General features: G+C 38.4%; 3 protein-coding genes across 8 annotated transcripts in view; all 3 read right to left on the bottom strand.

Moving 5' to 3' along the window:
- Nucleotides 1-616, bottom strand: part of LOC107083280 (proto-oncogene tyrosine-protein kinase Yrk-like) — a 24,893-nt gene extending 24,277 nt beyond the window's left edge. For 2 of the 4 annotated variants that reach the window (XM_015372381.1, XM_015372376.1), the window contains exons 1-2: nt 503-521; nt 112-188 (exon numbers count right to left, since the gene is read on the bottom strand). The gene's annotated coding sequence lies outside the window, so the exon portion shown is untranslated. Of the gene's footprint in view, nt 1-111; nt 192-502 lie in introns of those variants that run through there. The other 2 variants (XM_015372378.1, XM_015372377.1) reach the window with 2 other exon arrangements.
- A 3,199-nt stretch (nt 617-3,815) lies between these two features.
- On the bottom strand, nt 3,816-15,551 carry LOC107083298 (sestrin-2-like). 3 transcript variants are annotated; one of them, XM_015372415.1, is made up of 11 exons: nt 14,126-14,467; nt 13,293-13,358; nt 11,911-12,099; nt 10,339-10,521; nt 7,215-7,424; nt 6,956-7,088; nt 6,758-6,873; nt 6,544-6,627; nt 4,735-4,841; nt 4,514-4,658; nt 3,816-4,281 (listed from the first exon to the last, which is right to left on the bottom strand). In XM_015372415.1, the coding sequence occupies exons 1-11, from the start codon at nt 14,465-14,467 to the stop codon at nt 4,195-4,197; spliced, it is 1,662 nt and encodes a 553-aa protein (XP_015227901.1). In that variant the 3' UTR covers nt 3,816-4,194. The 3 variants fall into 3 exon arrangements, with proteins under 3 accessions (XP_015227901.1, XP_015227902.1, XP_015227903.1); XM_015372416.1 differs by lacking the exon at nt 14,126-14,467 and adding an exon at nt 13,708-14,077; XM_015372417.1 differs by lacking the exons at nt 13,293-13,358; nt 14,126-14,467 and adding an exon at nt 15,489-15,551.
- A 2,122-nt stretch (nt 15,552-17,673) lies between these two features.
- Nucleotides 17,674-25,422, bottom strand: part of matn1 (matrilin 1, cartilage matrix protein) — a 9,120-nt gene continuing 1,371 nt past the window's right edge. The window contains exons 2-10 of the mRNA XM_015372351.1: nt 24,288-24,472; nt 22,044-22,208; nt 21,726-21,948; nt 19,526-19,654; nt 19,254-19,426; nt 18,943-19,174; nt 18,708-18,860; nt 18,545-18,619; nt 17,674-17,776 (exon numbers count right to left, since the gene is read on the bottom strand). Coding sequence (XP_015227837.1) covers nt 17,727-17,776; nt 18,545-18,619; nt 18,708-18,860; nt 18,943-19,174; nt 19,254-19,426; nt 19,526-19,654; nt 21,726-21,948; nt 22,044-22,208; nt 24,288-24,472 — 1,385 coding nt within the window. The 3' untranslated portion in view covers nt 17,674-17,726. The remainder of the gene's footprint in view (nt 17,777-18,544; nt 18,620-18,707; nt 18,861-18,942; nt 19,175-19,253; nt 19,427-19,525; nt 19,655-21,725; nt 21,949-22,043; nt 22,209-24,287; nt 24,473-25,422) is intronic.

The raw sequence follows: 25,422 nt of genomic DNA, 5'->3' as shown, positions 1-25,422 counted from the left end.
ATATAGATATATATATATATATACATGGCAAAAAATAAACCTGGTCTGCTGTAAAGTTTATAATACCTACAAAGAGAAATAAGTTCTTAAATGAACTTAATCTGTACATACCAGAGACAGGAGCGGACGCTGTGAATCCGAGTGTGTGCGGCTGGACACCTCAGGGGCGCGAGGAGAAAAGTCGCGCGCTGCTTCAGAGAACAGAACTAAGTGAGAGAAGAAGGGAGCGCGCGCTAAGAGCGGACCAGCCCACAGGGCGATGCGCGTGCCACGGGTCCGCGAACACTTAAATGAGCGGAAACAAAAACCTTAAATACAATTTCTAACGAAACCGTTATCTACCATCCAGGAGCGAAACTGCGCAACTAAAATAACAATTAAGGAAAGTCGTAATGCCTGAAGTAATTAACACCGGAATTGCTCAAGAATGACGGCATTGTATCGGCTATTTTCAAATAGATAAACTCAGAGTGATCTAATTTATGTCAAAGTGTAAACTTACCAAGGAATGTATGTGATTATTTTCTATCGATATCACACCTTTTAATTGACATCCATGCAGAATCAGCCTTAATGTCTGGTTGATCTGTTGGAGCTCAGATGCGACACTTTTGACCTACAGCAAAAGACAGGAAGGAGATTGAATGAAATGTGTTACATCCGCGTTAAAAAAAAAACATGCACAAATTATTGACTTTTATAAAATTATTCTTATCTAAAACTACCTACTTTAGAATAGCATACGTTTTTGTCTCTTGTCCCATTGAGTCAATTCCATTATGGCAAAATTGGTCATTGATAACTCTAGATACACATACAGTATACATTTACAATTGAACATCTGGTTCACAGAAATCCGCTATATCAGCATGTGGAAGGATCTTTGCTGCCACCTTGTGGTGTTAGAGTGTCACAGCATATAATAATGAAGAGGTAAAATACTTTTTTGTAATAATCTGTAGCAATGGATAAAGATCCTAATATTTTCCAGACACATTTTTTTTCAACCCTGCTTAGTTTATTCATCCTATATAGCATAATAAACACAAATTTGCATCATGACAAGAGGAAGGTCCGCCTGGAATTGATAGCTAATTTCTCTACCAAAAGTCAGAGAATTTGGTGGTACATCCAACTGGCCTCACAACGACAGACCAACATCTAACATCTTTACCTCCAAGATTAGACAAATAAGTTTTAAATAATTTATCATAAACAGTCTCAGGGAAAATCATCTGATGCTTTCATTTGCCTTTCAGAGTCTGCAGTTCAACTGCTGTCATTAAACTACATCAATCTTAGCTCATGTTGTAGGTGGAGTCATGGTATGTGCAGATGTTTGTTATGGACAATGGATGCCAGTCAAATGATTGCATTAGGAAAGCTCACAGATACTGCAATGAGATTCTGAGATCCATTGTTGTGTTTTTATTCTAAAGCACGGGTCTGCAACCTACAGCTCTGCAGCCGCAAATGGCTCTTTGGAACCTCTACAATGGCTCTTAACAGCGGCCTGAAATTATATGAAGAACCAGGTAATGTAGTATAATGACAAAAACCAATCTTAGAAGCTTTAGTAGGGTTTTATGAACAATATTTGATTGAATTTTCACTACAGAATGACAATAAATAGAAATATTTTTAAGGATGTGCGCTTGTCTTTTTTTCATCAAATCATATCTTACATACGTATATGTTTGGTTCAGTTTTTATATAATTTTAAAGTTACATATTTTAAACATATTTTAAACAACTGTTGGTTGTTTAAAATGGTAACAAAATTCCTATAGAGGGTATTTAACAAAAATAAGTTGTGTTTTATTAAAATATGATATATTTGCAGCTCTAGACTTTACTTAGCCAGACCGGGGGAAAATGGCTCTTTGGGGTGTAAAGATTGCAGACACCTGATCTAAAGTCGTCACCTCATGTTGCAGCATGGTGATAAACAACCCTATGTTGCAAGGATTTGTTCTCAGCTCCTGGGAGCTAAGAACTTTCCAGCTCTAGCATGGCCAGCAGACTCACCCCACGTTATCCATTCAGTATAAGTGGAATACTTTAAATCGGGCATGTCGGCCATTAACCATTTGCATTATCCAACCTTTTACAGCCAACTAGATTGACTCTCAGTGTAGTTTGTAGGCTACACAATCATGGGGAAGACCATTGACCAAACAGTTGTCCAAAAGATGACCAATGACACCTAATACAAGGAGGGCGAGACACAAAAGGTCATTGTTAAAGAGGCTGGCTGTTCACAGAGCTGTGTTCAAGCACATTAATAGACAGGTGAAGGAAAGGAAAGGATCTGGCAGGAAAAAAATGGTACAAGCTTTAAGGATAAAAGCACCCTGGAGAGGTCTGTGAAACAAAACACATTTAAAAATGAGGGGTAGATTCACAAAGAGTGAGCAGCAGCAGGGGTCTGATTCAAGAACCACCACTCACTGATGTAATCGAGACATGGGTTTCAGCTGTTGCATTCCTTGTGTCAGAAACATCAAGTCTGGGCTAAAGACTAAATGGGCTGCAGTTGCCTGAGTGATCACAAATTAAGGTCACAGAATCTGTAGAAAGAAAGTCCCAGAATCCATGTTTCTTGATGTCCAGTGTGAAGTTCCCACCATCAGAGCTGGTTTGGAGAGGTGTGTCATTTGATGGTGTTGGTCCATCATGTTTCCAAGGTCCAAGGTCAATGCAGCCGTCTACCAGGAAGTTTTAGAGCACTTCATTCTCCCTGCAGCAAACTTACTTTATGGAGATACAGATTTCATTTCCCCAACAGCACTTAACACCTGCACAGTACCAGTGGCATCAGTAATTGGTTTAAGGACCTTGGCATCACTGCTCTCGGCAAGCAAACACAGCTTCTTTAGAAAGGAAAATGCAATATGCCAAATGCCCAGTGCCACAGACAGTGCACATAGGAGTGGTGGCCTAGTGGTTAGGGCATAGAGCTTGGAATCCTGCGGTTGTGAGTTTGAGCCCCACTCCCACAGACTACCACTCTGGGTCCCTGAACATGCTCTTAACCCCACTCTGCTCCCCCGGCGCCGCACAATGGCAGCCCACTGCTCCCCAAGGGGATGGGTTATATGCAGATTTCATTTCCTCGCTTTGTACTTATGACAGTGTAATGACAATAAAAGTTGGGGGGGGGGGGAGACTGACAACATGCCACTGAGCATTTCTGCTGTAATCCAGGCAAAAGGAGCCACAACAGATATTTAGTGCTTTGCATGCTCGTTCACAATCATACTTTTCAGTCAGCCATCATTTCTGAAAAATAAGTTTTTTGAATTGCTCTAAATTTACACTTGAAATACATCAGCCTGTGTATAGTGAATGAATTTATTACACACATTTTGAATGGAAGTACCTAAAAAAGAAAACAAAATTCATATTCTAATTTTATGGTACACACCTGTATTGGAGAAGAACAGGCCTTAAGTGTCACCGCAAAGTCTTAGTTTTGAGTTCAGCTCATGAAAAAAGGGATTGTACAAGTACTGCATTCGTATTTCTACGCAGTATATTTTAATAGAAACTTGTAAAATGCAAACTAAAGAGAAAACTCTGGTACATGTTGGCCTTTCTAAGGCCTCTAAATCAAATGCTGTTTTGAATTACTGAATTATATAAAGCTGTTGAATGATCTTTGATCGACTGTGCATTTATCCGTCAGTTTCCTGTCAACAGTTAAACCAAAAAGATAAATGGCTGAACCATAATTAGACACGGAGAATGATAAAAGTTTCCAGACTTTTAAGGACATTTGAAAGAAAATGAAAGAAAGAAACATGTGATTATGTACAAAGTAAATTTTATTGCTTAAAAAAATACAAGATACTCTTGTTGCAGCTTAGCCTTGTAGTACTGCAGACAAACAATGATTTACCAACCGGCCTTGATAACAAACTGACCTGGCATTACCAGGTATGCAGTATCTAATCTTAAAAATCATGTGCAAGAAGAATCAGAACGCTCAAGGCTCCATAGGGGATTTAAATCCTGATGTATTCAGTGCAAAAGAGGTAACATTTAAATGCATCCACGTGGCAAAGCAGCATCAAACAAAATAACCTTAACACTGAAAGATACGACATGAATTCACAAACATTCACCGTAGTGTATGAGTATAATTTATCCATCACAGCTGGCTCAGCATCTGCAAGACGGTGTGCAAAGGAGTCATCTCATGTAGTACGTAATGGCTCGTAAAGTATAGAGCAGGGCAGCCTGTAGTCGAGCTTCCATCACTATTAGGTTGGCATGAACCTGTGAGGAAAAAAAGAAAACAAAATGCCATGTCATTTACCTTTGGGTAAAAGGGTGAAATATTTTTACCTACTGTCTGTAAAGCTTCGTTTTCTGATGACATTTAAAAGAGGGAAAAGAAGGCAGCGCATGAAATGCCAGGGATTCATTCTTTGTTAAGAAGATACCAGAGAGAAGCCGAAATGTCAAGTGATTTGTGACGACAGAGGTCAGGTTGGACGTGTGTCTTCACCTTTTCGGAGTGTCTGAAGTGCCTCCAGAAGTCATGGTAAATGTGTGCGGTGGTCTGCTCAGGGTGGCAGGCCACGGTTTTGACAAAAACCTTCAGCGAGCGCTCCAGTAACACATTCACACTGCCATAGTCGTAATCATCGTAACTGTAGATGCAGAAAAACAAACAAGTTATAGATAGAGTGGGAATATGGTGGAGGTGGAGGTCAAACCGACACTAACCGTATGCCGTAGAGGCAGTGGATGTAGTTCCACAGAGCTTTCCTCAGAGTATATGTGTCGACACCTTCATGCATCGCCATCCTGTGATAGGTCAAGTTGCTCACAACCTGCAGAGTTGCATAATAATTAAATGTTATTTCCTTTTCATCCTCCATCACCACATTTTCAAGGAATAATTGGGCAATCTTGATTCTACTGAGATGATTTCAAAATGATGCTTTTACATAAAAAACTTCTGCAAATATGGAAGTAAACGATATATAGTTCCCTGCAACGATATCGACACCATTCTTTTTCATTTTACAGGTTATAACTATTTCAGCCTAACTATGACAAACCAAACGTATTTTTAAAATGGGATCTTTCTGTGATAAACCAGCTCAAAACAGTGCATGTCTCTTTGTCGTAAAATACAATGATAATTATGTCTGAAAATGGTTTTCATTCATTCATTTGTATTCCGCCCACATTCCTCTGCTGGAAGGGCTCAGCTACAGTCCAAAGTTTCAGCCTTTTGAAAAAAACTAAAAACCTGTAAGAGACTTAATAGCAATAAAGATGTGCAGCAAAACTATAGGAAGTATTTTAACCTCTGCAGCTCTACAGGATAAGAGACGAGGAGGACTTAGCTGTCCTTGCTAACCCAGGCCACCCTCTTTATGGTGATTACTAGTTTTCACCAGATACAGAGCGGTCAGCCTCATTAATAACGTGACCTGATAGATCCAAATAAAGGCTGTAGTTCCTTATATTTTTATCACGAATTCTGTGGTTATATTTTGTTGTAAATTTTTGTTTTGCTTTTCTTTGGTGGTTGCAAAATATTTGAAAGAATTTCCTCTGTTTCGTTTCAATCATCTTTCTATGAACTCCAAACAGTTTTCTGGTTACTGCTAAAGAGAAGTATCACTAACTTTAGTGATTGTCTCATCTGAGCAGATGACAGTCTTCCTGTTTGTCTGTTTTTTGCGGTTTTCCATGAGCTAAATAGAGGGCACAACACACTAAACCTTGTATGGTTTTCTTTTTACCATAATTTAATAAAAAAAAACAGATATATGGGAATGCTACTAAAGATTTTTTCTCTTTATAGAGTCCAACCTGAGCTGTGGATGTGAGCAGCTCTTACCAATGTTTTATCTACCCAGCCTGTGATTTTAGGAGCATATCTACCTCATTTTATTCTGTTCTCTTAAAAATGATGAAGTGCTTTTTGCTCTCAATAAAAGTTTAAAAATATACAGAAGTTAGTTTTTGATTTGACACATTTTAAAAAAATTGATAGGGATAACTGCTTTAGTCTGTTACCGAAAGAATCACATTAGAACAATAAAGAAATCTCCTGCATCGCCGTTCCAGCCAGGTAGGAGAAACTACAGCAAACAATATCCAAACTGCAGAAGGAAAATCTTCAATCTGACTGTTTATATAACAGAGTATCCTGGCAACAGTTAATAACTTTGGATGCTTCTATCTTTTTTTGGGTAAGTGTTGCAGCCAAATACCAAACAAATCCTGGTAAAACTCCCTGAAACAAGAAATGAAAGATTTTTTATTGTCAATTTAGCAACTTTAATACGGATATCTGAAAAAGAAGGAACTAGCAAGTACTGCCATATGCACAAACAAAAGAAACACTTTTCTTTTACAGCTCTGTTGAAATTATTATTTTAATGAATAAGCAAACTTTTTTTATTTTTGTTTTTCATCTGTTTATAAAATCAAGTCCTTAAGCAGATCTTATAAGGTGTCTTCTTCCTTCTGAGATGTTTCATTCATTTGGATTTAATAGATGAATTGTGCAAATACCTGGAATTCCTCATCCAGGAACTGGCCCATGTCTGGGAGCAGTCTCTGGACCAGAGAGAAGCCGTGGTCCTCCCACGAATAGTCCTGAAGATCAAGAACATCACAGGAAAAAAATTTGAGATAAAAACAAGAGACCATGAATGAAATCAGGCTTTTTTTTTTATATTAGTATCTAAATTTCAGTAATCATCTAAACATAAAAACGATGAGCTACCTGTGCTCTCATGATGGGTGGTGACTGCTCTCCTCTGGGGGCAAAGTCCTCATATCTGAACTCAGGTTCCTCGACTAGATTCAGCACCAGCTCAGGTGGAGCTCCCCTCACCACCGCTACACAAGCACAGTTCAAGAAGTTGAGTCGGGGAACCAAAATAGTGACTGGCAGTAAAAATAAAAAAAGTCAGATTTCTACCTGTCGGTATGCTCTCGCTCCTCTCCCTTTCAAATCGAGTAACCATCTCCTCCTGTGTGCACTCCTCTTCCTGCTGCTGGAGCTCAACCATTCTCTTCATCAGTACCTCCACCTCCACTGCTCCATCCGCCAGCTGCAGAACATCAAAGCACTCTGTTGTTTATCTACACTGAAGCAATGTGTGTTGCTCTTGTGGAACCGGTGTTTCTAGTGACATCTGAGACCTGCATGACTGCTGGAGGGAATTACCGTGACTCACCTCCTGCCTGCCGTCCTCATGAGCCGGGCTGTGAGGAATGTGACTGGGCGACGGAGGGCAGAAGGTGTGACCCCCAATGTGGTCCGGTTCTGGGTTTAATCCGCAACCCCACACAAAGGAGCAGAGAGAGTGAGTGTGAGCCATCAGGATGACAGCGTGGATCAGCTCAGCGAGCGACCAGCGCGGCTCTGCTCCGGCGCACACCAACTCCTGCAAAGATTGAAGGGATAAAGTTTTAGATAAGCATGCTAAAAACGTTCCTTCTTTTAAAAAAAATATGATGCACAGCAAAAAAATAGGCCAATCTTTTAAACAAACCTATTTCTTTATTTTGAGAATGATAGCAACAATGCGTCGTAGAATATGGACATTTATCTATTCCCTCAATGAATAAAGGGGAAGATTTATGCTACGCATCAGCCAACTAATTAATTAATATTTAAGGAGTCCAAATTTGAGGACATCAGCTTTTGAGCTTTTTTGACCAAACTTTCCTCAGTTCCCTGTTGCTGGACGCCTTGTCCCCTACTGACTAGAGCTGTGGTAATTTCACCCTCCTAGGGCTCCAACAGGTTAATCTTGAAGAGGACTTGCAAGGTATGTAAGCTGTTCGTTGGTGATCCTACTCCCTTTTCTGTCCCTCCATCACTGGAGTTGCATTCTTGTTGGTGGGACCCGAGAACATTTTCACATCTGTCACCAATGGTAGGACACTTGCCTTGACTGTATGCCAGCAGTTGGACCTTCTGTTGCCATTGTCACCCCATAAGGCCCTGCGCTCTAAAGTTCGGCGCCCACAAACTTGGTAGGTAAGACATACAATGCGGTCTTGCTGGCCAGCTTCCTGCTGCGGAAGTAGCATTAGGTGACGCAGCATTGCAGGCATTTGCGCTGATGACCCATAGGGTCCCATGGCATCTTCCGGCATGAATCTGCTGCCTCAGCTGGCACCCCAACCCTCAATGTCTCCAGCTGTAGATAGACTAAGTGACTGTTCAGACTCTGTCAGGGGCACCATATTGAGTGCTAGGCCACCCTCGACTTGAGAGCAATACAACAACAGATGCCATCTATTTTCTAAGTGGTACTTTGCCAGCAATAAGGACTAAGTTTCCTGCCCAGTACCCGCTGTTCTGTAGTCTCTCCAGTCTCTACATGATAACGGTTGTTCTACTTCCACCCTTAAGGTTGGAGCTCTTCCCCTATCGAGCCCTAGGTGCAAACTGACCTCAAGTGCCTCTCATATAAGACTGCCTTTTTGTTAGCAATTGTTTTAGTTTTTAGGGTTGGTGAGCTATCTGCTCTTTCTGTCAGTCCCTCATGTCTCTGATGGGATCTAAATTGTTCTGCTGTTACCTTGTGGCCCAACACTTAATTTGTGTCCAAGGTGTTGCCCCATTCACATTGCAAACAATCGTTAAGTTTGGTTTCAACTACAGTCTAGTACCACTGAGGAGGGGTCTGAGTTGTACCCTGTACGGGTGCTTAAGGCTTACATCGCCGCCACTACAACTGTAAGACACTCAAACTAGGTTTTTTTGTGCTATGGAGTATCAAAGCGAGGCTGTCCTCTTTCTAAACAAAGTCTCTCCCACTGGATCATGGATTTCATCTAACATGCCTACAGTGTAGGACGCCACCCGATGCCGGTCGATGTGAAGGCCCACTCTACCAGGAACATCTCTGTTTCCAGGGCTGCTACAAGGCAGGTTAAGATGGAGGCCATATGTGGTGCAGCATCATGGGCTTCACCCAGAACATCCATCAGGTTCTACAGCGTCAACGTGACAGCCCACATCCCCTGGGCCAGGTTCAACGGAGCCCTCTGAGTGATTTATATGTTCTGCATTCCTGGTGACATGGGTGGTTTAAGTCATTCCGAGTTTTCAGCACCGTCCTCTGGCGGTCAGTGGGAATGAAATAAAACGAAAGTTACGTATGTAACTACGGTTGTATGAATCCCGGATGATCGCCAGAGATTCTCAGGCTCTCTGGATCAATGCATCTACGAGATTCTGTAGGAACAGAGCCCTGGACGCCACCAGCATACAGCTTCTGACTGGTCATCCAGGGTGTCACAGGTGCGACTATGTTGGTATTATTACTCGAACTGCTCATGTGCAAAGGGAACATTCAGTGCTTTCAGCACCACCCTCTGACAGTCATCCAGGATTCATAGACCCATAATTACATAAATAACTTTCATTAATCTACTATCAGTTCATATCAGGAGCATGAAAGCTGGTAAACATCTAAAAAATGAAGAGCAGTGAGCCTTTAGGACCAGGTTTAAAAAAACACTACAGTGTAAATCATGGAAAACAGTATTGGGTGCCGCTTTAGTTTAGTGGACCTCAAAGCTTTCATGACATGCATCACCCTAACATATGTTTTGAGGGTACCATTATACTCAGAGACATTTTAAAACTGTTCTACAGTACGATTTTAAAGAACAAAAATTGGACAGTTATATTCCTTGGTGCAGCTTGTATGGTCAGCAGTTAACAATAGTGTAAACAATAGTGAGAATTTTTACTTGGAAGTTGCATTTTTTAAGAAAAGTTTGCAAAATTTTAGGTAGAATTCTGAGGGTTTTTTAATCTATGCTAACCTTAAAATTCACTGTTGCTTCCTTACAGAAAAAAGCCTGTAATAAATACAGTAAACAAGTGTTAATAGGTTTTCTAAAATTTCTCTTTGAGTAAATAGTTCACATGGTACTATACAACCTCTTTTAATCTAAATGATTTTGCAGTTTTGTTTAAAAATGTAGTTGATCATCAGTTGAAAGCATGTGTTATATTTTCCATAAAAATAACTCTGAGTTGACAGACTGCTCAAGAAATGTTGGTAATTTAGGACCGATAAAGCTGCCTAAATCCCAGAATCAAGTGCATCACACCAGAGGATCAAGTCATTAAAAACATGTTTGCAACAGCTTTAGACTGAATTAGCGCAGTAAGGGGAATGAATCACCATCTTCTTCAAGCTGAAGTTGGAGAGTGAGTCAGTGAGCTTGGATGCAAGTAAAAAATTTACTATCAACTGTTACCAACAAAATACGGCAAAAAACTTGACTTGAGACAGTGAGTGATTGAGTGGGCGAGCTTCTGATGCGTCTGACCTGGATATGCTGTTGCGTGATGAGCCAGGGTCGGTGTGCCAGCAGCTTGTTGAGGGTTTGGAGGCCGCGGAGTTTAGTGGGGGCGTGCTCGAGGCCGCTGAGCCAGCTCTCCTCCCCTCCAGCTTCCAGGAAAGCCATGCTATGCTGCTGCACCATGTATGAACAGTGGTGCCGGGCTGCAGCCTGAAAGACACAAGGAAGGTCCCAGGAAATCAGACTAAAAATAAACACAGCAGCCTTTCCATTGAAAAAAAAGAGGTGTTTATTCCAGCAAATATCAGGTATGTAATGGATAAAGCAGGATCACATTTCTAAAGTTAAGTGCAACAGCAGGTTAAATGATTATGTTGGCAACAAGTTGATACATGTTTATGGAAAGAATGGAAAGAGCCAATTTCCACTGGCTTTTTAGGAAATAATACAATAGTTTTATAATACAACAGTCGTCAATTTAAATTAAATCACAACTTTAAATGTAAAAAACTAAAATTCCCTATAAGAATCGATAATCACATCACAACAATAAACATCACACAAGATTATCTTTTACTCTGATTCATATTTATTGATGCTTGAATGGAACCAACAGGGAAAGAATTGGGAGAAAAAAAAAACACATGTCTTTCATGTACAGCAGATTTATCTGCTTTACATATGTGTTGATCTGTAAAAGTTCAGAATTGGCACCAGGAAGAAAAAGCTCCTTGCCTGAACTCGTCCACATCTAAACTCTGAGCACTAATATAAAAACTTCCACCAGAACATAGATGGTGAAATGCAGCAGACAATAGGGTTTTCAAATAATTGATACTCTGAAAAGTATTGATACTTAAAAAGTTTATTTGGATACAACACTAAATTGGAATGGTATCTATACTAAATATAATATAAATGTTGTTTGCATATTTTCTATTGTTAATTTTAGATTTTTAGGTTATTATGACATAATAATATCTCAAACAACCATGGAAACTATGACTGTTGAGAAAGCATGTTCCATGATAAGTTTAATAAAGGTGTGTTTTTCCACATAAATAAATATAATATAATCCTGAATGTCAATATCGAGTTTGAAATTTTCTTAGCAAACAATTTTGAGGTCAATGTCTTTTCACATTTTTTGTGCCAGTAATTATGGTACCGAACAGTAAAATAGTTTAGTCTGAAATATACACAGCAAATCACGCCAAACCTGCAGCATAAAAGGAAACAAATGTAGCATATAACTAAGTTATAGCTCATCAGGGAAATATGCTAATTGCCGCAAAAATATTTAGATACAGCTCTATAGTTCTTTATTATTTTTTATACTGAGTAAGCTCACGATTCCACTGAAAATAAAGCACTCAGAAGAGATGATTTTGAAATAATACTTTACAATGAAAACTACGTGATCTTTGTTAGAGCTAAACAGACTGGCTTATCCAAGTGACAACACAACTGACTGTTTTGTTTTCTTAACTATAGGTGTTGTAAATTCAGGTGATTGCAAGCGAGTCAAGGACATTTTAAAAAGCCTTTGCATCTCACTCTAAATATAAACAAACAAGTCATTTAAAGAGATTTTCTTACCATTATGGAAATGTAATGTCTCCAGTCACGTGGCAAAGGACCGTCCAGTTCAAACAAAGCATGCTGGGTCCTGAGGAAGCAGCTAAGATAGGACGGGTGGAGGGCCATGACCATGGCGAGATGGTCCACCCGACCCAGTGAAAGAAAAGACTCAATGAGCATGTCCTGGTTTGGCCCCTCTGTAAACATCTGAAATGAAGAAAAACACAAAAAGAGGTTCCAGTTTAAAAGGCATTTAAAATGTAACATTTTCTTCCAATACTTTATTAAAGACTTTAATATTTCATCTTAAAAATTTCATTAGGAAAATATATTGAACCAAAAACACGCATAATCCTTTCTGCTGTGGAAAATCTTCATGAGTCACATTTAATTTAAGCTTAGCATTTAAGCTTTGGCAACATGACTCTAGCATTGCATCTTCTACTCCTTAATGCAGCTCATCCTGCAGAGTTGCATCAGAAAAGGCCTCACTGTTTCTGTGCCTGCTGAGTCCTATACCTGTTCGTTCATGTGTTGATCATTAATCAAAGAGGCCGCTGCCAATCCGACTGAATCTAAACAATGCCAAGACATGGATGGTAAAAAAAACATTTAAAAAAAATAAATAAATTTATGTTAGAACTATAAATATATATTCATATATTTATATTACTATTTTTGTATGTATTTATTACTGTTCTTTAAGGCTGCACTTTAAAAAATAAATTGTCGAGAGCTGTTTTAAATGAAATTTCTTTTTGTATACACTTGTTTATACAAAATGATAAAATAAAACTTGTCTAAGTCTAAAAAGAAAAACAAAGGTTAAACTGTGCCTTTTTCTGCCACATCAGCACAATTAATGGATCATAATTCAAACCAAAACTATAAGTGCTTGTACTCTTAAAATATTTAAATACACCTGTCTAGAAACAACTGAATGTAATCAGACAGCTAGGTTTCTGTGAATCCGCTCTGATTGCTGGTCGGCAGATCAAACACGGAAAAATCGGATTTGTATTTGTTAAAAAGTACCAAAAGTCTTGGTTTATAACTGCATCGATTAAAAACATGTTTTTGCTCTTTATATATTTATTTATTAGCTTATCTTTGCATGCATGAATTTGCACGTTCTTGTTATTCCGTCATGTTCTGTTGGTTTATACCTTAATACCTTAATCAAACCTAAATTGCATCTTTTTTGCTTTGTAGACCTTAGGTGTTTGATGTTTTGTGTGTTGCCTTTAAATTGCCTTATCTACTGCAGTACCTGTGCTAGAAAGAAAAGCGGCAAAACTAAGGTAAATCATATATAGAAAAAAACAAATGTTTTCACAAGGCTGACAAACTTAAAAGTGTGTATAATATTTTAGATATCTAAAATGCCCAGAGCTTAATACCTCTTTTGCAGGAATGAAAGCACTGGGACCAGAGGCCAAGGCTCGAGGTACTTCAATGCCTTCTTCCTGGAAATGAAGAAAAGAATCAATACATTTAGAATTCTCCCAACTGATCCAAGCATCATTTGCTTTTTTTGATAAATAATAAACGAAATTCATCCATTTTAGTAGACTGGAAAGTAAATAGGGTCAGATTGCTAGTTTTACTACATGACCAGACCACTTTGCATTTACTGCTAATCATAAACATCTTGTATATTTTCAGCTTAGGTCATATTTTAGTAAAAATAACTATGAAACCTAAAACCACAAGACTGCAGCAGCCATACTATAATTGGAGACAGGTTTCATAACAAGGAGTTTAAAAAAATAAATAAATAAAAAGCCAGACAATCCGCATAAAAATAAAACTCACCGACATCTGAACATGAGAGATAAATGCTTCAAATCAAGTTCCTTTTCGTTTCCAACAACATGTAAAAATGCACCGAGGTCTACAGTGACTAGAGGGCTGTTTCAGGACTGGGGGGGTGTGCCTGCATGCTGGATGTTTATCAGGACACCAGGAGGGGGCGTGTCCAGCCTGCTGTTTGTGCTCACAGCAGCAGGAGCTTGCATCACCTTCACCACAGTGTCTGATGAAATAACCTACAGTCTGCTGGTAATCAGAACCATCTCCAGCTGATATATGATGATTGTTTTGATTGTTAAAGATTACAGGATCAAAACAATAAAAGTCCAACATTCTTATTTACAGAAAAGCTACATAATCTAAGCCCGTCGCCTCAATATGAAGCAAATAAAGATGTTTTTTTTATTAATATCAACATTACCTGTGCGGTGCAAAGAAGCTCGCTTGCTCTCATACGAACCTCCTGAAGCGGGCAAGATCTAGAGAGCCGAAGCAGATGAAGAAGCGTTTGTTTACTCAGCCGAGCAGAACCGGGTCGATCCAGTCCTAAACAGACCAGAACCTTCTGGCTCAGCTCCTCCAGGGCCGCGGCCCTCTCATCTCTATCCCTGCTGCATAGCCGAGATAAGCTCTTCGCCGTCGGATATATTTCGGATTCCGAATCAGAGCGGTAACGAGATGAGCCTCCAGTGTCCGGTGCCTGACTCGGGTTTTCGCTTCCATTAGCCTGGAAAGCGAAGCCGGGTGCGGAGCTGCTGGCCATGTCCCGGTAGCACCCGGTGAACCAGAGCTGAGGTTACCTGTACTCCCTGAATACAACTAAGCTAGCCCAGCCTACAGTAACGGTAGCCGTCTGAGATGGTTTGAATGAAACATTAGTTTAATTCGCCGTGAAATACTCGAGCATCCGTCAGATGTTTTAAATTCAACCAGAGATCAACAGCTACACAAACTGACAGTGTGATGAATGAACCGGAGAACAGCCAGAACCATGGAGCCCACCCCCCCTCTCTCTCTCCCAGGCTACCTGACTTTCCGGTTAGCTAGTTAGCTTGTAGGATATCTGCTAGCAGGTGATGCAAACAGCGCTTAGAAAGAGAAATACGTGTTCATAAAAAACGAGGAGACCACGCTTTCGATGAAAATGAATCACCCATCAAAACATATGACTATGAATAATTATCAAACAAAAAGAGTCGAGTTAATCCTGCCTGTTCCTGCTAGGGAGCCAAAAGTGTGACGTCACCATAATGTTACGGAAACTTTCAAAAAAAGTTGCAGCAAAAAAATAATAAATAAATAAATAAAATAAATACATAAAAAAATTGCCGCAAAAAAAAAATAATAAATAAATAAAAATTAAGAATGCCGCTCCAGTTCATATTTTATTATTATTACTATTATTATTATTATTATTATTATTATTATTATTATTATTATTATTATTATTATTATTATTATTATTATTATGATTATTATTAGTATTATTATCTTATTTTTTAGGTTATCTATAAAAAATGCAAAAAAATTTTTTTATTTAAGATAAGGCGTCTTTTATGTGTTTGAATTGCCTCCTGATGTGTTATCTTTTGGTTAAGTGACTTTGCTTTCACTTTTACACTCTGGTTTTGGAAGTAAATATTTGTCACTTGTATTTAAATTACAAATGTCAATTAAATTTAATGTTTTCTCAAGGCTGACAAACTTAAAAGTATGTATTGTGTCATTTTTGTAAAAGTGACAAATTACTATGATTTTAGTCTAAAATGACCAGAGCTTAATGCCTCTTTTGCGGGAATGAAAGCACTGGGACCAGAGGCCAAGGCTCCAGGTACTTCAATGCCTTCTTCCTGGAAATGAAGAAAAGAATCAATACATTATTATTATTAACAACATCATCTTATTTTTTTAGTTTATCTAAAAAAAACATGCATGGAACGATAAGTATTGACAGATACCAATATTGACTCGATACGATATCAGTACGAGTAATATATACCTTTATGACTTATTATTTAGTGTGACATTTCTCAATCAGAGAACAGTGCTTAACAGCATCAGGTATGAGAACAAATGACCCATTTTTTCATTCATCAAAATGTTATATAAACTTTAAACAAAAGGAGAAATACAAAAATGTTTCTATGAGTTGCTTATAAAACTGATCTCCGATATCAATATTGGCTCGGGACAGGCCTAAGAAAAATAATTAATAATTATTAATGAATAATTCTCCATTTCCTTTTTTTTCTTAGACTTAGACAGATTTTATTTGTCATTTTGTTTACACAAGTGTAAAACAAAAAGACATTTCGTTTGGAAACAGCTCATTGGACAATTCCCTCTTTTAAAAGTGCAGCCTTGAAAAATAGTAAAAATGACTGTAAATTTATAGTTCTAACAATTTTTTCATTTAAATTTTTTTCTGCAAGGCTTTTAAGTGTTTTGAGATCAGGTTTTCTATTTTTGAATTGAATACTTTGAATTTCCATGTTAATCGACAATGCTATACAAGCCTAACTGGCATAGCCAAAACCAAGCCTGAATTTTGCAAGAAAAACTCAACTTTAGTGTGTAAATGTGGCAGCTAATGGAATTCACTTTGAATTATTCCAACTGTCATGATTATCCAATGGCAAGAGCAAAAAAGCTGTCTGCTTTAAATGTGCCAGAACTGTAAACAGTGGAGGCCAAACCATCAGCTTGGAGACAATAAAATGGGGAGAATTTCTTAAAGGATTTGGCAGATGTGGGGCCAAAGAATCCAATTTTACCTGCAAGAGCCAAGAGACTGTCAATGACTGTTTTCTCTAAATCCTGAGAAGCATGCTTTTGGGCTGAGATTAAGTCAAAGAACCCACACATGCACATGAACATATACACTCCATTCAGAAAGGACCCTACCTGAGACATGGAGAGAACCTACGCATGCACAGGGAGAACATGCAAACTATGTTATTATTGTCATTTAGTCAGGTAATTTGTGATTTTTAAAAACCTCTTTTCTGAGGATCAATCAGCATTTTATCATTTTAAAAAATCATTAAAATGCTGCCTCACATTATTTTTTGTTTCTTGCTGGTTTCTGTTCCTCTCTACTCTGAATTTTTCATTTCTTCTTTCACAACTGCATTTCCATACCAGAGATTTGCAAATCTTTCAAATGAGGGTAAATTAGCTACGGCTTCTGTTTTGTTTTTCTTACAGATCATTGCCTCCTGATAATCACTTTATGGCTTAAAGATTATTATCCAAATTGACAGTCCAACTAAACTATGCTGCTTCAGAAAATTCAAGACATACTACATTCAAGACAGGCAGCCCTTTCAGTCCTTGTGAGCCCACTACACATTTTTGAAACCTCAGTAGCAATGTGATGTATACTCAAACAGCTTTTTATTAAGTCATCTGAAACTACTTTCAACTGTGTATTTTTGTTTTTTGTGTTTAATGTATCTTCATTCCCACACAGGATTAGTCGACAACTTTAACTTTACAAACCTCCTTTATTTAGCAAAATAAACATCATTGGTATATTCTTACTGTCAGACGTTAATCTCACATTAATTTGGCTGTATATTTCTCAAAACCACCTTAAAAGAAAATAGATGCAGTTAGAAGTGAGAATGACAGTGAAAATAAAAACAGAGAAGTGAAAACGATGAGTTTGCATCATTTGATTTGGCATACATCATTACTGGCAGTGAGCAAGAAAAATAAACCCTTTAGTTAACCATCACTGTTTCCCTATGAGGGAAGACTTTTATTAACACACAGGCTGGCTTTGAAGATCAACCTACAGAGAGCTTGCACATATAAAGGCATGCTTTCCATGGTAATTGGAAGTTTGTGTCCCAGGAAAGTTGGAGAACGATCTGCAGTAGAGTTGGAGGCAGGATTTGCTTTGAATGATCTGGAGAGTTCAGGGTACAAGCACAAGTGTGTATTCATAAACACTCGATTATTTTGCTGAATGCAACAGGTTGTGTGGAGATCCACAGAGATCAGTTGCTTGGGAGTCTTCAAACAATTTTGTTCTCCAGCAGGGCAATCCTCTTCGCCATACCCTCTAGTGAGATTTTGTCAAGGGCAGAAACAGGCAAATAGAGACAATAAAACACACATTTGACTTTGTTAGAGATGCACCAATGAAAACTGCAGCCCATATGTTCGTTTTTAGGTTTTTGCACAGCTTAACATTTTGATACAGATTTTAGTCAAGTCTAGTGTAAGGGTATTTTTTTTTTCTTTAAACCCGAATAAAGAGTTTAACTAAACAATTTTAAAACAAAGACAAGGTTATGGAGTTCACATTGTAAACTGTCTTTAGAATCAACTGAGCTCCTTTTAAAAACAGTCCTCAACTGTAATACCTAAATACTTACAATCCTTGGCTAACGATAAAGGCTTCCTAAAAGCTGCTTAATCTTCTATGGTTCCTGACACAAAGATGTGGAAACCCTAAAAGAATAAAAAAGCAAGTTTTCTATAATGTGTTCAGCCTTATTGATTTCTGTGTAAAGTCTTGTTTTTGTTACTCTCTATTCCATGCAGCTTGATTGCACAGATAACATTTATCATCATGGCAATACAGTGTCTTTTAATTAGTGTCTTACACCCCTGATCTTCATCAGACTTCGATTTCAAATATCTGACCCCAAAATGAAAACAGTAAACTTTGAGTCCTCTTTCCCCAGTAACCTCATCTCTGAGGATTGTGAATTCACTAATAGAAAATGACTAAATATAAGATTACACAGTCAATTTCTTGGTGCCTCTCTATTAAAAAAATCCCCTCATTCCTCGTAGAATATAGTTTGTCATTCACCATAAAGGATATATTTTTTGTTTAGTGCTTGTAGGGCATCGTCTACTTTCTTCTGGAACTTAACAAGACTGTCACACTCACAAGGGTCTATAATGGGATTAAAGCACAAGGTTAGTTTTTTCATGTACAGTAATATTAGTATTTTTAAAGATTGCCTATATTGAAAACTACTAACCATCACAGACGTTTATATTTAGCTTCTTGGCAATTTGGCTCATAGCCTTAAAGTCAGCTGTGTAGAAATAGTGCTCTTCAACAGGCTCAGAGGCAATCTGTTTCAGCTCACTCTCCAAGGCATTGCCCACTCCAACAGCATACATCTTCAAACCTGCGATGCACGCACACCTTCCAAAATTATCATGCACCTTTACCTTTCAAAATTGTTTAGAACTGATTATCATCACTCTTACCAAACTGCTTTGCCTTTTTAGCTGCATCTCCAATATAGTCCTGGCTCCGTCCGTCAGTGAAGACGATGGCAATCTTTTGCACACCAGGCCGGGCACCCTGAAGTACGGTGAAGTCGTGATTTACAATGTGATAAATAGCCAAACCTGTCATGGTCCCCCTCTCCATGTATTCCATTCTCTTCACGGCATCTTTGAGGTCTTTCTTGTTGTTGTATCGGCCGAGGGGAAACTCCTGTTTTTCAATAGAAGCATTGGTAAGTGGGAAATAAAAGGCATGTTGTGGAAAAACTGAGCTTAAAAATAAAACTTACACTTTTGACAGTACTAGAGTACTGCACAAGACCAACATGAGTATTTTTTTCAGAGACATCCAGTTTGTCAATGATCTGGTTGATCCATTTCTTGACCAGTTCAAAGTTCTCAGGACGCACGCTTTTTGAGCCATCGATTACAAATACAAGGTCTATTGCAGAATTGCTGCAAGCTGTCGATAACAGAAAATACACAGAGTGGAGGATCTTAAACAAAAAGCACACTTTGTAAGTTTGCACAAACAAGTTTAAATAGACACACACACACTCACCACTGCAACTGCGACCGTCATCCATTAGGGTAAAGCCATCTTTGCAACCACACTTGTATGATGCTTTGGTGCTTATGCATACCTGCTGACAGTCATGATCCCCAGTGGCACACAGGTCTTGTGGTTCTTCTGTGCACACAGAACAAATGTGCACAGAACACCATATGAAAAGGTGCAAAACACACACACACACACACACACACACACACACACACACACACACACACACAGGGAGTGGTTGGTCAGGGTTAGCAGGTAGAAATAACTATGTCAGTTTGAAATTCTGCAAGCATTTTAATGATCCACTGTGACCTACAGTTGACCTGCAGTTGAAAGATATAATAGCTTTTTGGCTTTTAGTAAAGCAAGGTACTGACAGGTGTGCATGAGCAGTCAATAGTAGCTTTACTGCAAACGACAGCAGGCTACTTTGCTATGGATATCCTAACAAGATGCTACACTTATCCTGCAAGCACTTATTTCAATTTAGTATTGTTTTATTAGAGAGCTTTTATTGCACCATATTTTGATTTCAGATTTGCTCCCATTTGGTGCACTTAACTTAGATTGAAAAAAATGTTTTGTTATCAAAAGTGATTTTCCTTTTGTTCTTCTCCTATATTGTTTGTTACATAATCAAGTTTGGGCAAAGAGTTAATTTAAACATGCATGTAGAATGGATAAGCGGTAGGGAAGTGTTACTACAGCACTGTGGATTTTTAGCCTCTATATGAAATAAATAATCCACTGCTTTTCTACGCCACATGCTGTCACAGGCTCCACCCAGGCAAGATTGAGATCATGCTTGGGATCTCGCTGCACGCATGAGTTTCTATCCAGCACTCACGCTCGAGGATGACTGCACTCTCTAAAGCGTCTTTGCCCTCGGAGTTATTTTCTCCTTGCGCAAAGGACAATGTGTTTTCACAGGTTGGGCTGCGACAAACCTCTTCTGTAAGCCTCCTCCTGATTGGGCCTTGCAGACACAATTCCACCGGAAGTAGTGTTAGGAAGCCTTTTGACTGACACCTACCACTTACCCCATGTACCACAAACATTGGAGAAGCCTCCGCCACTGTCCCGCCTCCAGCCAACGTCTTCATTTATGGATGACGAGCTGTCATTTATGTAGTTTAACATACATGCAAGTATGTTTATTTTGCTCACAGACGTTTTGAAATAAATGTGACGCGACAGATGAGATCCACCTTGAGATTGTCAAAGCTGATAGTCAAAGCTCAGCTTTAGGAGGAGCAGTGTTGTTTTCCTCCCAGATGTGAAACACCGGACCAGTTCTACACCCTCTGCAGGGTGCTTGAGGGTGCTTAGGAGTTTGCCAAACCAGTCCAAATGGGTTTTGTGGACCTGGGGAAGGCATCCAAAGGTGTTCTGAGGCTCTCAAGGGGTGCTACAGGAGTAAAGGACCCTTTACTAGGGGCCACCGGTTTCTGTACAAGCATCTGTGAGAGGCACTTTCCTCTTCATCAAGCAGGGCCAACTGAGGTGGCTTGGACATCTTTGTCAGATGCCCCCTGGAACATTGCCTTCGGGCCCGAGGGGAAAGTTCCAGGCACTTCCCACTGAGAGGAGGACCATTTGACAACCCAGGAGACATTAGAGGGACAATGTTTCTCTATCTATAACTATTACTGGTAATAACTTCATAGTACAACACTTAAAAAAAAGAAAAAAAGAAACAGGAACATCTGCAATAAGATGGGCCCCTGCAGACTTTGAAGCAGAAAACCAACAATACTGCAGGCTGAGATCCCCAAAGGATATCACTAATTCAGTTTCAACGATTGTCACTGATAAATGGATAATTACAGATGGATCAGTCTCCCTTCTTTGGTTATGAGAGAGTTGTTAGAGGAGGAAATCACCCTTCAAACGATTGTTTCTTCCCTAATGTCCCCATGGACAGGAAATTTAGAGATTTATAAGAAAGAATGCATTTAACTTATCTATTTCTTGAATCATGGGTTAGAACATTAGAAGACAAACGAGAGGACACAATAATGGGAATAAAAGATGACAGTCCTGACATCTAACCCTCAGTGTAAGGGTGCCAGCAGAAACTTCTCCACTGCGATGAATATATTGGTAATGATTATCTTACTTCTCTTTTCTTTTTCCTTGACTAATGTCTCTTTAATGCTCTCTCTTCTTACTACAAACATTTGTAGCTCCTCTGTCTTACCACAGAAGGCCTCCTGAAACTTCGTGGTGAGCTTCTCAATGACGCTGTAGCTCTCTACATAATCCACATGGTCATCCAGAGGTTCACTGGCCATCTGCCTCAGGGTGGGCTTGTCCACACGTCCCACACCGATGGCGAAGATCTCAATGCCTGCATCCCGAGCACGCTGAGCGACTTCTTTCACGTTGTCCTGCGGACGCCCATCTGTCACGATAATGGCAACCTGTAAGAGCAGATTATTTTTATAAAAAGGATTACATAAGCACTAGGGAACCATCTGAACTGGATGTTTTTACATTTACATGTTGTGAAATCTACCTTGCTGACATCAGAGGATTTAACCCGAGCTCCCTCCTTCTCACTGAAGGCCACGTTTAGGGCATACTGGATTGCCAACCCGGTCATCGTTCCAGTGGAAAGAGGGTCAATTTTGCTCACAGCCTTGACCAGAGCAGTTTTGGACTGATGAGTTTTCAAAGAGACCTACAGATCCACAATGAGAAAAAGCTCTGATAAGTATTATAAAACACATTTCCCCAAACCTTTAGAGTATTCTGTGGTAAAGAGATATCTCAAGACTTTTTGAATCTGGACAAATTTAGATTAGTTTAAAAAAAAAAAAAAAAAAATCTGGACAGGATAATCCAGCCTTAGGACAGAAATATAGATTTTCACAGTTTAATAAAATTCCAGATTAAATGAAATGCTACACCAAGTCAACCTTTCCGTTCCCAAGTCTCATTTGTATGAACCAATCCTAACCAATCCTGACTTGGTTAAAAGAAAAGGTAAAATAAAAAGCTATGAAATTTATGTTTATGTTTTAAAAATCAAAACGATAAATGAATCTGATAAAGACTGTTGTTGTGATCTGCCCAGCAAATAAATCAATCCAATCACCTGAATATATAATATCAAGAGGGCAAAAAAGACTGTGTTTACATTACAACTATACAACTACCAAAGTAGAGCACATCAGCCCGGTTCTGAAGTCCTTTCACTGACTCTCTGTCGCTCAGAAAATCAACTTTAAAATCCTTCTGTTAGTCTACAAATCATTGAATGGATCGGCACCTCAATACATAACAGATCTGTTGTCAGTGTATCAACCTCCTAGACCACTCAGGTCTTCTAGTTCAAGCCTACTCTGTATACCCAGAACTAGAACCAAACTTGGAGAAGCAGCATTTAGTTCCTATGCTCCACTGATCTGAAACAAACTCCCTGAAGACTGTAAAAGTACTGAAAGTCTGAGTTCTTTGAAGTCAACATTAAAAACCCATTTGTTACAGAACTGCCTTTTACAGTTGAAGTTAAACTGCTAACTGAGATATTATTAGTTTAAGATTATGATTTAAGTGTTGCTTTCTCTTTAGCGATACCGAAATGATTTTGTCAACGCTCCTTTTTTCATGAGGATAATGAAAACTGATGAGCTAAACATGGATCTTTGATGATTAGAACATGATTAATCATAAGTTTGAGCTTTCAACAATGAGACAAGACTAAATACAATTTAGCTGGTGGTCGTCAGACATTTAAAATACATTCTTGTGCCCTAATCTGTTAAACAAGCTAAGTAGTATCAGTATCTACTCTGAGTGTTTGCTCTCAGCAGAATGGCTCTCTCGCTACTTAATAAACTATGTGGCTGATCATCCTCTGCAAAGCGTAAAAAATCCCTTTGTCTAACTGTCAAAATGTTATTTCTTCCAGCTCACAAGAGGTGATGCAAAACCTTCTTTAATTTCTACCAAGAGGAATCTCTCAATTATATCACAGATGAAAAGGTACATAGATCTGTGAATATTTCTCTCTCATTTTTCTTGTTTCTATCTATTTAAATGTGATCTATTTCCTTTAAATATTTCAACATTTTAGTTAGCATATTCATTCAGCTTAGGTCTGGATTGGCATGTAGGTTATCTCTGTAATTTTTTTAAATAAAAAACCCTGTGAATTTAAATCTACTTTGAGCGACAAAGGAGGAAATTCTTTTCTGAGTTCATTAATATGTGTGTATTGCATAATTCATAGTAAATCAGGACGCGTTTGCTTTTGAAAGGAAACCTTGTATGTTTAAAACCATTCCTTTAGTGTACATTTTGTTAGCTTGTCTGTCTGTGACTAAAGTAAATAAAGCTAGACTAAAACCTTTTTATGTTTTAGTCGACTAAAACCGACTAGAACTATAACATACAGTAATGACTAAAATGCATCTAAGACTTATAAGAGTTTTTGTCCTAAAGACTATGACTAAATCTAAAACAATGCTGTTAGTGATCCAATTGTTTTGCTTTAAAAAAGTTTTTTTTGCTTTTATCTGCTTTTATAGTTCTTCTATTTTAATATCTAGTTCATGTATAGCATTTTTAATTATCCACGTACTGAATTGTGCTATACAAATAAATTTGCCCTGCCTTAATTTATTTATTAATTACAATTTTTTGTCTTTTATATAAAAGGAAAATTTAAGTCCAATTATTTTGGACATAATAAAAGATAAAATTCTACTGTATAGCATCCTAGAGTGTTACCAATCTGTTGGAAATTGATGTTTACCTCATTCTTGACCCTGCTGGCGTAGTTGACGACTCCAACCCGGGTGGCGGAGGGTGATACGTCCAGCCCGTCAATGACTTTTGTCAGAAACACCTTCACCTGCTCAAACTCTGAGGGGCGAACGCTACGACTGCTGTCTATGATGAACACTAGGTCCATGGGACGGGTTTTGCACTGACCTTTTGCTGGACATGGAAATAATCAGAATTATTCATTTTATGTAAGTACGACAACCTATAATGTGTCAAAATGTCAATAGAAAATTAAGTGTTTAGCAATGAAGGGTCTATAGAGTTAAAATAAATAAATAAAAACACAAAGGGGTGGGGGATTCTGGGTTGAGCTGGTGGGATAAAGAAGGTAGTTAAAATGAGTGGGAGAGAAGATGGAGATGGAGGTTAGGCTGAAATGTATATTTAAGGAAATGGGTGGAAACAGCAACGCCTATTCCCCTGGATTTGGAGAGAAGGAAAACAGGAAGCAGGGATGAAGGAAAGGTTAGGTAGAAAAGCACTTTATATACATTTCAAGTAAAAATAAATGAAACAAAACTGACAAAAAAGTGAAATACTTCAAGTGATGTTTTTGGGACAAAAAAAATTACAAAGACATTTGAGATTTATTTTGTGAAACAAACATTTATTTCATCTTTGATACTGAGTTTCTAAAAGGAAAAAAGATATTTGGGGCATTTATTCAGCCAACATGTGCTAGTCTGGAATGGTACAAATTAGTTCTGACTTAAAATGTGTTTTTTACATGTTGCTGATTTAAACTGGCAAAATCCACCCTATGCCACCAAAACAAACTGGACATTATAAAGGTCTGAATTGGATCTCAAATCTGTCAAAGATTTGCAGTATACTCATGGTTTCATATAGAGGTGATTCCATAGGCAGTCAACATTCAGCTGTTGTGTAATCCATAAATTATCCTTTGAAGACCAGATTTTTATATTTCTATCATTATTGCAATTTTTTTCATTCATTTAGACCTATCAAGTGTTAACCCTCTAAACGAACATGTACTGCTGACCACTGCCACACTCAAGCTTTCCAAACTCTGTAGCTGCCATCCAAGCACCATGGAAGATTTATTTAAAATGTGTAAATGATAAAAAATAACAACAAGAATT

The sequence above is a fragment of the Cyprinodon variegatus genome, unplaced genomic scaffold, assembly GCF_000732505.1.
Source record: "Cyprinodon variegatus isolate N-32 unplaced genomic scaffold, C_variegatus-1.0 Scaffold71, whole genome shotgun sequence".
NCBI classification, from domain to species: domain Eukaryota; kingdom Metazoa; phylum Chordata; class Actinopteri; order Cyprinodontiformes; family Cyprinodontidae; genus Cyprinodon; species Cyprinodon variegatus.
The sequence above is the reverse complement of the archived record's forward strand: the minus strand, read 5'-3'. Positions and strand labels throughout refer to the sequence as shown.